Source organism: Candida albicans, chromosome 6 (assembly GCF_000182965.3).
Source record: "Candida albicans SC5314 chromosome 6, complete sequence".
NCBI lineage: Eukaryota > Fungi > Ascomycota > Pichiomycetes > Serinales > Debaryomycetaceae > Candida > Candida albicans.
The window spans coordinates 897,592-911,124 of record NC_032094.1 but is presented as its reverse complement, the minus strand read 5'-3'; the positions used below and the strand labels follow the sequence as shown (position 1 = coordinate 911,124).

At 37.5% G+C, this 13,533-nt stretch overlaps 2 protein-coding genes across 2 annotated transcripts; both read left to right on the top strand. All coding sequences in view use genetic code 12, as the record gives it.

Annotated features, from left to right (window-relative positions):
• Positions 1-964: 964 nt before the first annotated feature.
• Positions 965-3,127, top strand: CAALFM_C604140CA (uncharacterized protein; the record flags this gene model as incomplete). The annotated part of the gene is made up of 1 exon (XM_705331.2): positions 965-3,127. The coding sequence occupies one exon, from the start codon at positions 965-967 to the stop codon at positions 3,125-3,127; it is 2,163 nt and encodes a 720-aa protein (XP_710423.2).
• A 3,243-nt stretch (positions 3,128-6,370) lies between these two features.
• Positions 6,371-12,673, top strand: ALS4 (Als4p; the record flags this gene model as incomplete). The annotated part of the gene is made up of 1 exon (XM_705333.2): positions 6,371-12,673. The coding sequence occupies one exon, from the start codon at positions 6,371-6,373 to the stop codon at positions 12,671-12,673; it is 6,303 nt and encodes a 2,100-aa protein (XP_710425.2).
• Positions 12,674-13,533: the final 860 nt, after the last annotated feature.

Sequence of the window (13,533 nt, the reverse complement as noted above, 5' to 3'; positions counted from 1 at the left end):
GTTTTTGCTTTCTTTACTCTTCTTTTCTTTCTATATTAACCTTTTCACTTCACTTCACTTCACTTCACTTCACTTCATTCTTATCCATCTTATCCACATTCACTTTGATACTCCTTTCCCTTTACTTCCCCTTCCACTTCATTAGTCACTCCTTTAATATATCTTCATTCGCTTTATTTCACAATCACTCCCCCTCCCCTCCCTCCCTCCCTCCCACGTCATTTTCCCATTAGGAATTCATTTTTATTTATTGCTTAATCTATCAAATCCCCCCCCCCCYCCCCCTAAATAAGGAGAAGATTATATTATACTTATATTGCATTCCCCCCYTACCCATTTACTATTACTCGCTTTTACAACAAAGAGAAAGAGAGAGAGATTACACCTTTTTTTTTGGCCTTTCTCACAATTACAGTTGCTAATTCTTTTTGTTCTTTCAATTTTGTTAGTAAACCTGCCACCCATCTTTAAGTTTTGCAGGATATTTTATTTACAATAATCTGCTTTTATATACATCTACTAACTATCAAGAAGTAAGAGCAATTTTGAGTTGTCAATATCGAAAGGTTTCCTGTTTTAATTGGTTGTCAAAAATTTTCTTTTTYTYTTTTTTTTGGCTTGCACACACACAACACACACATTATATAATTACTACGGAAGACAAGGCTTCTTCTTCTTCTTCTTAACCCAATAGAAAAAAAATAACACTGAAAAAGAAGATATATTTATATTCATCTAATATTACCTTCACCATTTGTGTTTTCTTGCATTTATATAATCAACTTTAATTCAGTTATATATTCATATTGTTTGGATCGTTATTCCTTTAATTTCATTTGCCATTCCTCCTTGGTTGCCTTTTTACACCCATCATATTTGTTTCCTTAATTTAATTTAATTTAATTTAATTTAATTCTGTTTTACTTTTTTTTAATATTGCTTTATTTTTGGTTATTAATACAACATGTCATCTTTACCAAATCCAAATCCAAATCATTTAACTCCAAATTTTAATAGAAGAGGTCATAGACATAAACGATCTCAAGCAATGTCAGGAGATTTTGATGCAATAGGTTTAGGATTATTCAATTCACCTTCACATTTGACTACTAATAACACCACTCATGTTTCTTCATTTTCTTCTTCCTCACCGCCTCCACCACCACCAATATTTTCCATGCTGGATGATTTAGATAAACATTATCAATTTAATAATACTGAAGATTTTGCCAATAATCCTAATCAAGGCTTTGCTTTTCCTAATATTACTAAAAGTTCAGGTAAACTCGAATCATATTCATCTTCTGCACCTTCAAGTGGTAAATTCAATCAACATATGCCATCAAACTCATTAAACTCTCCTATCAGACTACATCAGAAACGAGGATTCCAAAATAATAGTTACCACCACCACCACAACAACAACAACAACAACCCTAATCAACCCAAGTTTTTCTTAACTAATGAAACAACAGTAAATAAAGATAATGTTCCAGAAGCATTAATAGATTTGGACGATATATTTAAGGCTAACTTACACATTGGTGATAACAATAATACTGGCAGCAATAGTGGTTCAATACCTAAAACTACACATTTCCATAAACGTACAGAACTGGCCCCAGCAAATTTCTATTATGATGATTTCTTGGGGTCTCCTTTCATTAAAGAAAATGCCATTGAAGAAGAAGAAGAAAGATTAGAGGTGAGTTTTGAAGATAATGAGGAAGAAGAAGAAGACGAAGAGGAAATAGAAGATTTACGTCTTCATATTAATGATGGATCAGATGAAGCATTACCACCACCTTCATTTTATCAATCAGCTTCTGCTAATTCATCAAATTCAAGTTTAAAAACGAAAACTATTGAGAAAACCCTTTCCAACTCATCATCAAGCTCATTGTTTGCAACACCAAGATCAGGAGCCAAAGCAAGTAGATATAAAAATATTTATGATCAATCAAAAATTATATCAAACGCAATGAAAATTTCATCAGAAAATGTTAGTGGCATTGAACGAACCGTGACTCCTCCATTGAATCGCAACAATAACAATAACAATAACAATAGCAACAAATATCTTAACCATTCTTCTTCTTTGCCCTCTTTAAAGGGGAAAAGATCATTCTCATATGTCCCTCAATTACGATATGGTGATAGCAAAAGAGTTGCATCTCCTAAAACTAATATCACTATAGATACTCCACCTACACCACCAACGACAACGGCAACGGCAACGGCAACGGCAACGACAGTGCCAACATCGGTTTCAGCTGTTACAGTCCCTTCTTCAATAGGATTATCGGGATCACCATCATCCAAATCACCGGAAACTCAATTCATTTTGGAATTACCTTCAGCTTCAACCCCATCTACATCAGCAACAACTTTGAGTACTTCTAGTAATTCAGAATTAAAGAAGAATAGAAATAGTCCCGTAAGTGTCAATTCAGAAGCTTTAGATTCAAACACAACTTCGAGTAGTACAAACTCGACAATGGACACTACAGCATCACCAAATTTTACAGCAGATATTACAGCCAATACCACTACACCTGCTATTGTTGTTACCAATGAGCAAACTCACCTTAATAAGGATCCATTGTATATCAACACAAATGTTAGTAGTGACAATACTACGATTGAAAAAAGTGCATCCACGATAACAGCATCATCAGGGAACTCGACGCCAATGGTAGATGCATGTATATCACCTACAGCTGTTGTGTTTTCCACATCAGAAGATTTCGAAAGAAAAGGATCTGTCCCACAATCACCAATTAGACCACAATCACCTGCAGAAACAAGAATTCTCAATGAGACGAGGATCCCTGTTTTCAAAAGAAAGAGTGGATCAAAGCCATCAGTGGCATCAGCCCCTGCACCAGCAACAACATCATCTACTTCTTCATTTTCATCATCTTCTTCTTCTACACCAGAAGTTGGTCCCGCTACTTCTCCAACAAAACCACAAGCACCACCACAATACATGAATAAACATGATTTCATGCATAGAAGTTTATTTCGAAGAAGAGGATCAAATGCAACCGATACATCATCAGTAAGTTCAGTGTCTTCAAGATTGAAACGAACTTCAAGAATATTCAATTGGATAAGAAACAAATAAAGAATTTTTATTTCTCCTAGAAGGTAGAACGGGGTTGGTTTTTAGTATTTCCAGTTTGTAGGTTTTTTACATCATGATATGTTTTTTTTTTTTTTGGTAAAGAAAAATTTGTATTATTAGCATTACCATTTGCATATATTTATATATCTATATATATCTATTTTTATATATATTATTTTTTGGGGAGGAAATTTTGAATGTTTGGAATGTCTGTTATATACGTAATATACATGTTTAGAGGATTATATGTTAGAAATCAAAAAATTTAATGCATTATTATTTGTATTTATTGAAAGTAAACTAAATTGTTCAAATGTTTGATCTTGGTTATTGTAGGTTTTACGTTGAATTGTTAAAGTGTGAAGTAATAATAACGTTAGTAGTACTTTTTAGACGTTTTACAATATTCATATTAGAGAACTACTGTAAGAGCAAAGGAGGGGGGTTGTTGTTGTGTGTGAGGGGTATAAGCCAAGGTTAAAAAAACATTATATTTCTATTTACATTTACATTTGCTTTCTTGCTTTCTTGTTTATTCACAGGCGTTCACTTTTGAAACTGTGCCACCACAAGAGGGTATAATCATCATCATCATCATTTCCAAATTTTTATATAAGGCTAATTTTAAACCTAATTTCGTACCAAATTTCAATCTAAAAAAAACATTTTCTCAATGGTTTTGTTAGACTAAAAAAATTCGAGTTAAAAATATACTTAACCATTACAGTTATCATTATTTTACAGATACGAAATAAATTATAATATTAGTTGTCAAGAAAAAAAATTTATCTCTTTCAACATATTTAAGATTAAGGCGTAGTTGTTGTCATTGGGCTGTGGTGGTGATGGTGATGGTTATGGTTGTTGCTGTGATTGCTGCATCTGCAAAAAAAAAAGAAACGTTTCCAAATTACACGACTATCTCTGTGTGGTTTAAATTTTTTTTTTGCAATTATAACACAAAACCTTTTTTTTTTGTTCGTAGTTACATACAAATCTATATTCAGTAAATAGGTAGAATACCAATAAGCTTTGATAATGGAGTATCATTGACTTTACACCTCCTTTCACCATTATAGAATACATTACTGCATTACCACAAATTATACCAGATCTTTTAATTTGAGAATAATCGTAGGAAATTCAGTAATAATTGTAATTATTGATTTATCTACGGAGATAACTTAAAAGCCGTACCAACAACAATTAATAAAGAACGTTTTCAACACCAATATTGTGTTAAAATGGAAAAATTACTGAAGAAGCTTTGAGAATCATTGAAACAGTGGATAATTTTTTCATAGTTCGTAAGTGGGGATGAAGAATCTTCTCGAAAGAAGCAATGACGACATAACCAATCCACAATACATGCTGATGGCCCATAACCATAACCTTATCAGTTAAAAACTGCAAGCATATCTTGTGATCACAAGAATATCATCTGAGTAAACGAAAATATTCACAAAGATAATTCCTTATTTATGACTATTGTTATTGTAAAAATGTGTTACTTCTCTTGTAATTCAACGTACATGAACCATGTATCAATTTTGACAATAAAGGAGGACCTGGCTTTAAAACACAAGTGTAAGCGAAGAGTGAGAAGAAAGAAAAAACAAACAAAGACAATCAATAGCCAATTTGAGAAAAGAACAATAGAATTTTCTTAAATGCATAAAGTATTCCGTCAGAATTGATTCCAAGAAGGTCTTAGGGAGGAGGAGGAGAAAGAAAAGGAAGAGGAAAAGCAATAATATTTTATTCTTCACCGTTTAAAGACAATAGTTACTGAAAAATAAATGATTCTTTCAACGTTGACCCGTATGATGATACAAAAATGTGATTTGTACCATAATGATATTATTTCCCCCCCCAAGGGGTTTTAATAATTCGAAGATCTCATAAAGCCTCATCAAAAAAGCATATATATATATGCCCATTACGATATCTTAAACAATCAGATTGCTGCTCTCTTTGCTTCGTTTATAAAACTGAAGAGATAGTTCGTATTAGTATTCTACGTTTCTTTTTTTTCAGTCTTCTTATTGTTCTGACAATATGGCTCAGCAAAATGATTTTGAAAAATGAATTAAAATGAAACACGTTAGAACTTGCCATTTTTAAACCAGAAGAAATTAAAATACATGCAAATATTTGTGTTATAATTTCAAACCCAACTAGACAAGACAAGACAAGAAAAGATTCGCCTTGTGTTATTGTTCAAATATTTTGAAATTGACATTCTTTCCTTCTCTTCATGTATTCGAAACACATAACATAATATGTCAATATATCAAAGATCGCAATCCATTTTATGAGTATATAATATATTTCAATCAACTTGTATTACCACACACAACAATTAGGAGATTACTTTTATGACAATGTAGATACTTCTTGATTATGCAAGAATCAAAGCCTTCAATTATTATAATCATATGAATTAATAAAATCTGCAAAAACTAAGAAAGAGATATCTTGTACAAAGCAAGAAGGGAGATGATGAAGAAGGAAGAATTAGTACACACGAAATTTTGAACAGATGAACACGCCTTTCGGATTTTTCTTTAATTTTCTTGAATTCATTTTCTTACATTAACTTTTTCAAATACTAAAACGTTTTCACATAAACTGCAAGCCTCAAATTGATAGTTCTCTCCAGTATAAATGCTGAATTAACTCATTTTTACAATTACAAATTAGTAATTATGCATTTGAAAATGGTGCTTACGTTTGATTTCAATGATATGTGCATTACGAGATTGATTTCATCTTGCTAGTTATTTGGGCATCCGAATGGTCCATTTTCAAAAGAAATTACCAAAACAGCAAGCATCAATAAGGATTAACTGGTATTGCCGTTGTTGTTGCTGTTGTTGCTGCATTTAGTTTGCCCAATGCATACTGCATGAATAATTTTTTGGGATTAGATAAGATGGTTTAAGGAATAGTTCTTACAGAACAATTGACGCATGAAAAGTAATGCAGAGCTATATTTGGATACACCATGTGTTGCAGAATTTGCTTACTGGAAATTTGCTCTATTGGCTACTTTATGGAATGGAATTGCAAAAAGAATAGCCAAGAAGAAGAAGAAGAAGAAGGGGGGGGGGGAAAATGATGTTTTCAACAACCTTATGGAAATTATATATAAACAGGTATTTCGGACAACAATTGGTTTTTAATAATTTTCACTTTTTTAACATAATTCTACATTAGCCATCTATCACCAAAACATTTCAAATGCTTTTACAATTTTTGTTGCTAAGCCTCTGTGTATCAGTTGCTACGGCAAAGGTTATTACGGGCATTTTCGATAGTTTTAATTCGTTAACTTGGACCAATGCTGCTTCTTATTCATATAGAGGTCCAGCTAATCCTACTTGGACCGCTGTAATAGGATGGTCTTTAGATGGAGCTACTGCTAGTGCTGGTGACACATTCACGTTAGACATGCCATGTGTTTTCAAATTTATTACTGATCAAACGTCAATTGATTTAGTTGCTGATGGTCGTACTTATGCTACTTGTAATTTGAACTCTGCCGAAGAGTTTACTACTTTTTCTAGTGTGTCATGTACTGTGACTACTACAATGACTGCTGACACCAAAGCCATAGGAACTGTAACATTACCTTTCTCATTCAGTGTGGGGGGATCAGGTTCAGATGTTGATTTGGCAAATTCTCAATGTTTTACTGCAGGAATCAATACAGTTACTTTTAATGATGGTGACACTAGCATTTCCACAACAGTTGATTTTGAAAAATCAACCGTGGCCTCCAGCGATCGTATCTTGTTGTCAAGAATTTTACCCAGTCTTTCACAAGCAGTAAGTCTTTTTCTTCCCCAAGAATGTGCAAATGGTTATACTTCTGGTACAATGGGATTTTCAACTGCTGGTACTGGTGCTACTATAGATTGTTCCACAGTTCATGTCGGGATATCAAATGGGTTGAATGATTGGAATTATCCAATTTCACTGGAATCTTTTTCTTACACAAAGACCTGTACATCAACAAGTGTTTTAGTAACATATCAGAATGTTCCTGCCGGATATCGTCCATTTGTCGATGCTTATGTTTCTGCAACACGAGTCAGCTCATATGCTATGAGATACACTAATATATATGCTTGTGTTGGTGCGGCTTCTGTTGATGACTCATTTACTCATACTTGGCTGGGATATAGTAATAGTCAAGCTGGTTCTAATGGTATTACCATTGTGGTAACAACTAGAACAGTTACAGACAGTACCACTGCTGTGACTACTTTACCATTCAATTCCGAATCTGACAAAACCAAAACAATCGAAATTTTACAACCTATTCCAACAACTACCATTACAACTTCATATGTTGGTGTGACAACTTCCTACCTGACTAAGACTGCACCAATTGGTGAAACAGCTACTGTTATTGTTGATGTGCCATATCATACTACCACAACTGTTACCAGTGAATGGACAGGAACAATCACTACCACTACAACTCGTACCAATCCAACTGATTCTATAGATACTGTCGTTGTGCAAGTTCCACTGCCAAATCCAACTGTCACTACAACCGAGTATTGGTCTCAGTCATATGCTACTACTACTACTGTTACTGCTCCTCCAGGTGGTACTGACTCAGTAATTATCAGAGAGCCACCAAATCCAACTGTCACTACAACCGAGTATTGGTCTCAGTCATATGCTACTACTACTACTGTTACTGCTCCTCCAGGTGGTACTGACTCAGTGATTATCAGAGAACCTCCAAACCCAACTGTAACCACCACCGAGTATTGGTCACAATCTTATGCTACAACTACTACAGTCACTGCTCCTCCAGGTGGTACTGACTCAGTAATTATCAGAGAACCACCAAATCCAACTGTCACCACCACCGAGTATTGGTCACAATCTTATGCTACTACTACTACAGTTACTGCTCCTCCAGGAGGCACTGACTCAGTAATTATCAGAGAACCTCCAAACCCAACTGTCACCACCACCGAGTATTGGTCCCAATCTTACGCAACCACAACTACTGTGACTGCTCCGCCGGGTGGTACTGACTCAGTAATTATCAGAGAACCACCAAATCCAACTGTCACTACAACCGAGTATTGGTCTCAATCCTTTGCTACTACTACTACTGTTACTGCTCCTCCAGGTGGTACTGACTCAGTGATTATCAGAGAACCTCCAAACCCAACTGTAACCACCACTGAATATTGGTCACAGTCCTTTGCTACTACTACTACAGTTACTGCTCCTCCAGGTGGTACTGACTCAGTGATTATCAGAGAACCTCCAAACCCAACTGTCACCACCACTGAATATTGGTCCCAATCTTACGCAACCACAACTACTGTGACTGCTCCGCCGGGTGGTACTGACTCAGTAATTATCAGAGAGCCACCAAACCCAACTGTCACCACCACTGAATATTGGTCTCAATCCTTTGCTACTACTACTACTGTTACTGCTCCTCCAGGTGGTACTGACTCAGTGATTATCAGAGAACCTCCAAACCCAACTGTAACCACCACTGAATATTGGTCACAGTCCTTTGCTACTACTACTACAGTCACCGCTCCTCCAGGAGGCACTGACTCAGTGATTATCAGAGAACCCCCAAACCCAACTGTAACCACCACCGAGTATTGGTCACAGTCGTACGCAACTACAACTACTGTAACTGCCCCTCCAGGTGGTACTGACACTGTGATTATTAGAGAGCCACCAAACTACACGGTCACTACTACTGAATACTGGTCACAATCATATGCTACAACCACTACAGTCACTGGTCCACCAGGAGGTACCGATACTGTTATTATTAGGGAGCCACCAAATCCAACTGTAACCACTACTGAATACTGGTCTCAATCGTACGCTACCACCACCACTGTTACTAGTCCACCGGGAGGCACTGATATCGTTATCATTAGAGAACCTCCAAACCCAACTGTCACCACCACCGAGTATTGGTCACAATCTTATGCTACTACTACTACAGTTACTGCTCCTCCAGGAGGCACTGACTCAGTAATTATCAGAGAACCTCCAAACCCAACTGTCACCACCACCGAGTATTGGTCCCAATCTTACGCAACCACAACTACTGTGACTGCTCCGCCGGGTGGTACTGACTCAGTAATTATCAGAGAACCTCCAAACCCAACTGTCACCACCACCGAGTATTGGTCCCAATCTTACGCAACCACAACTACTGTGACTGCTCCGCCGGGTGGTACTGACTCAGTGATTATCAGAGAACCTCCAAACCCAACTGTAACCACCACTGAATATTGGTCACAGTCCTTTGCTACTACTACTACAGTCACCGCTCCTCCAGGAGGCACTGACTCAGTGATTATCAGAGAACCCCCAAACCCAACTGTAACCACCACCGAGTATTGGTCACAGTCGTACGCAACTACAACTACTGTAACTGCCCCTCCAGGTGGTACTGACACTGTGATTATTAGAGAGCCACCAAACTACACGGTCACTACTACTGAATACTGGTCACAATCATATGCTACAACCACTACAGTCACTGGTCCACCAGGAGGTACCGATACTGTTATTATTAGGGAGCCACCAAATCCAACTGTAACCACTACTGAATACTGGTCTCAATCGTACGCTACCACCACCACTGTTACTAGTCCACCGGGAGGCACTGATATCGTTATCATTAGAGAACCTCCAAACCCAACTGTCACCACCACTGAATATTGGTCACAGTCCTTTGCTACTACTACTACAGTTACTGCTCCTCCAGGTGGTACTGACTCAGTAATTATCAGAGAACCTCCAAATCCAACTGTCACCACCACCGAGTATTGGTCTCAATCTTATGCTACTACTACTACAGTTACTGCTCCTCCAGGAGGCACTGACTCAGTAATTATCAGAGAACCTCCAAACCCAACTGTCACCACCACCGAGTATTGGTCCCAATCTTACGCAACCACAACTACTGTGACTGCTCCGCCGGGTGGTACTGACACTGTAATTATTAGAGAACCTCCAAACCCAACAGTTACAACAACTGAGTACTGGTCACAATCCTATGCTACTACTACTACAGTCACTGCTCCTCCAGGTGGTACTGACTCAGTAATTATCAGAGAACCCCCAAACCCAACTGTCACCACCACTGAATATTGGTCCCAATCTTACGCAACCACAACTACTGTGACTGCTCCACCAGGTGGCACTGACACTGTGATTATTAGAGAGCCACCTAATTATACTGTCACCACAACTGAATACTGGTCTCAATCGTACGCTACCACCACCACTGTTACTGCCCCTCCAGGTGGCACTGATACTGTTATCATTAGAGAACCTCCAAGCCCAACAGTTACAACAACCGAGTACTGGTCACAATCTTACGCAACCACAACTACCGTGACTGCTCCTCCAGGAGGTACCGCTACTGTGATCATAAAAGAGCCACCTAATTACACTGTAACCACTACTGAATACTGGTCTCAGTCCTATGCTACGACCACCACTATTACTGCACCACCGGGAGGCACTGACACGGTTATCATCAGAGAACCTCCAAATTACACGGTTACCACAACTGAATACTGGTCTCAATCATATGCAACCACCACTACTGTTACTGCACCACCAGGTGGCACTGACACTGTGATTATTAGGGAGCCACCAAACTATACTGTCACCACTACTGAATATTGGTCTCAATCATATGCTACTACAACTACTGTGACTGGTCCACCGGGAGGCACTGATACCGTTATCATTAGGGAGCCACCAAGTCCAACAGTTACAACAACCGAGTACTGGTCCCAGTCATATGCTACTACTACAACTGTGACTGCTCCTCCAGGAGGTACTGCTACTGTTATCATAAGAGAGCCACCTAATTACACTGTAACCACTACTGAATACTGGTCTCAGTCCTATGCTACGACCACCACTATTACTGCACCACCGGGAGGCACTGACACGGTTATCATCAGAGAACCTCCAAATTACACGGTTACCACAACTGAATACTGGTCTCAATCGTACGCTACCACCACCACTGTTACTGGTCCACCGGGAGGCACTGATACCGTTATCATTAGAGAGCCACCAAATTACACGGTTACTACAACTGAATATTGGTCCCAATCTTATGCTACGACCACCACTGTTACTGGTCCACCGGGAGGCACTGACACCGTTATCATTAGAGAGCCACCAAATTACACGGTTACTACAACTGAATATTGGTCCCAATCTTATGCTACGACCACCACTGTTACTGGTCCACCGGGAGGCACTGACACTGTGATTATTAGAGAACCTCCAAACCCAACAGTTACAACAACTGAGTACTGGTCACAATCTTATGCAACTACTTTGACCATCACTGCCCCACCAGGTGGCACCAATAGTGTCATTATCCGAGTCCATTCCAGTACTAATGATGAATCAAGTGAGTCCACATTTTCAACATTGTCTGTTCCCTCGTTCTCAGGTTCAATAAGTATTGTTTCCACAGTTTCTCGTCCACATTATGTGAACTCTACAGTTACCCACTTACCTAGTTCCCTGTCAAAACCAGTAGATATTCCTTCTAGTGATGTTGTAACATCTACTAATGACAATAGTTTGACTTCTTTGACTGGTTCTGAAAATGGTAAAACAAGCGTGGCAATATCTACAACATTCTGTGATGATGAAAATGGTTGTCAAACTTCTATTCCACAAGGTTCTGTTGTTAGAACTACAGCAACAACAACAGCAACAACCACAACAATTATTGGTGATAATAATGGATCAGGTAAGTCAAAGTCTGGTGAGTTATCTTCTACTGGTTCTGTGACAACTAATACAGCAACACCAGATGTTCCATCAACTAAAGTACCTTCGAATCCAGGGGCACCAGGTACTGGTGTTCCACCACCTTTAGCACCATCGACAGAAACACAAACTACCAATAATGTACCAGGCTCACCAAATATCCCTGCCACTGGAACAACTGATATTATTAGAGAATCAACTACTGTTTCACACACAGTGACCGGGAATGGAAATACTGGCGTTCCAATGAATCCAAACCCTGTGTTGACAACAAGCACTTCATTGACTGGAGCAACGAATTCTGCAACTAACCCATCTCATGAAACAAGTGTTAATACAGGATCAGGAGGCTCAACTAATATTGTCACTCCACCTTCTTCTGCAACTGCGACAGTGGTTATTCCAGGAACTGATAATGGTGCTACTACCAAGGGTCAAGATACAGCTGGTGGCGGCAACTCTAATGGATCTACTGCTACCACCAATATACAAGGTGGCAATAATGAACCAGGAAATCAACCAGGTACTAATACAACTGGAGAACCTGTTGGTACTACTGATACCCAAAGTGTTGAATCAATTTCTCAACCAACTACATTAAGTCAACAAACAACAAGTTCCTTAATCAGCACGCCTTTGGCTTCTACATTTGATGGTTCTGGTTCTATTGTCCAACATTCGGGTTGGTTGTATGTGTTACTTACTGCTATTTCTATATTCTTTTAGTGATTCCCAAGCTTATTTTTCTATTTTAGCTTAATTTGTTTTTCATTTACATGATTTCTTCGAAGTATTATTTTTGCTTTTTCGGTTTTGGCAAATTGCATTGCTGAGTTTTTTTTATCAATCTTTTGGTGGGGTTTATAATACCACATGGATTGGTTTTTGTTTTTATTAGCATGATCAATTTTTATTCATTTTTCAATTATATTTCATTTGTTAGTACGTTGTTTGTAACTAAGTATATTTTAATAAAGATTCGTTATTCAAAAATCAAAATAGTAATAACTGTTTATAAATTCAACGAAGGACTGTATGCTTTAGGATAACACGATATATTGATGGAGATGTTTGGAAGTCAAAGTGTATAATACAACTATGGATAATGATTTACCAAAGATTATCTTTCAAACCTTTCAATAACTTCATTACTTGTAAATGTAGAATTAACATCAACAGTTTTATTTGAGACATTTCTAATAAATAGTATAAGATTGCCAATTATTGTTATCTATGTCCCACCCAAAATTACATAATGCTGTATCAACTTCAATGATGTATGGCTGTTCAATATAAGAGAATTGGGTTGTTTAATAATTTGCTCTTAGCAATTTGGTAGCATTACATCACACTAAAAGGAAATTTTTAAAATCAAAACAAAAAAAACAAAACAACCACAGACAACCACAAACAACAACAACAACAACAACAACAACAACAACAACAACTTACTTCCTTGAATTGATACATTATACTATCGGCAACTTTATATCGCTTTACTAATTCTTTCAACTTGAGATATATATTGTCATAACTGTTTATCACTATTCTACATAAGTATTTTTCCAACCATTCATTCAAGAAAA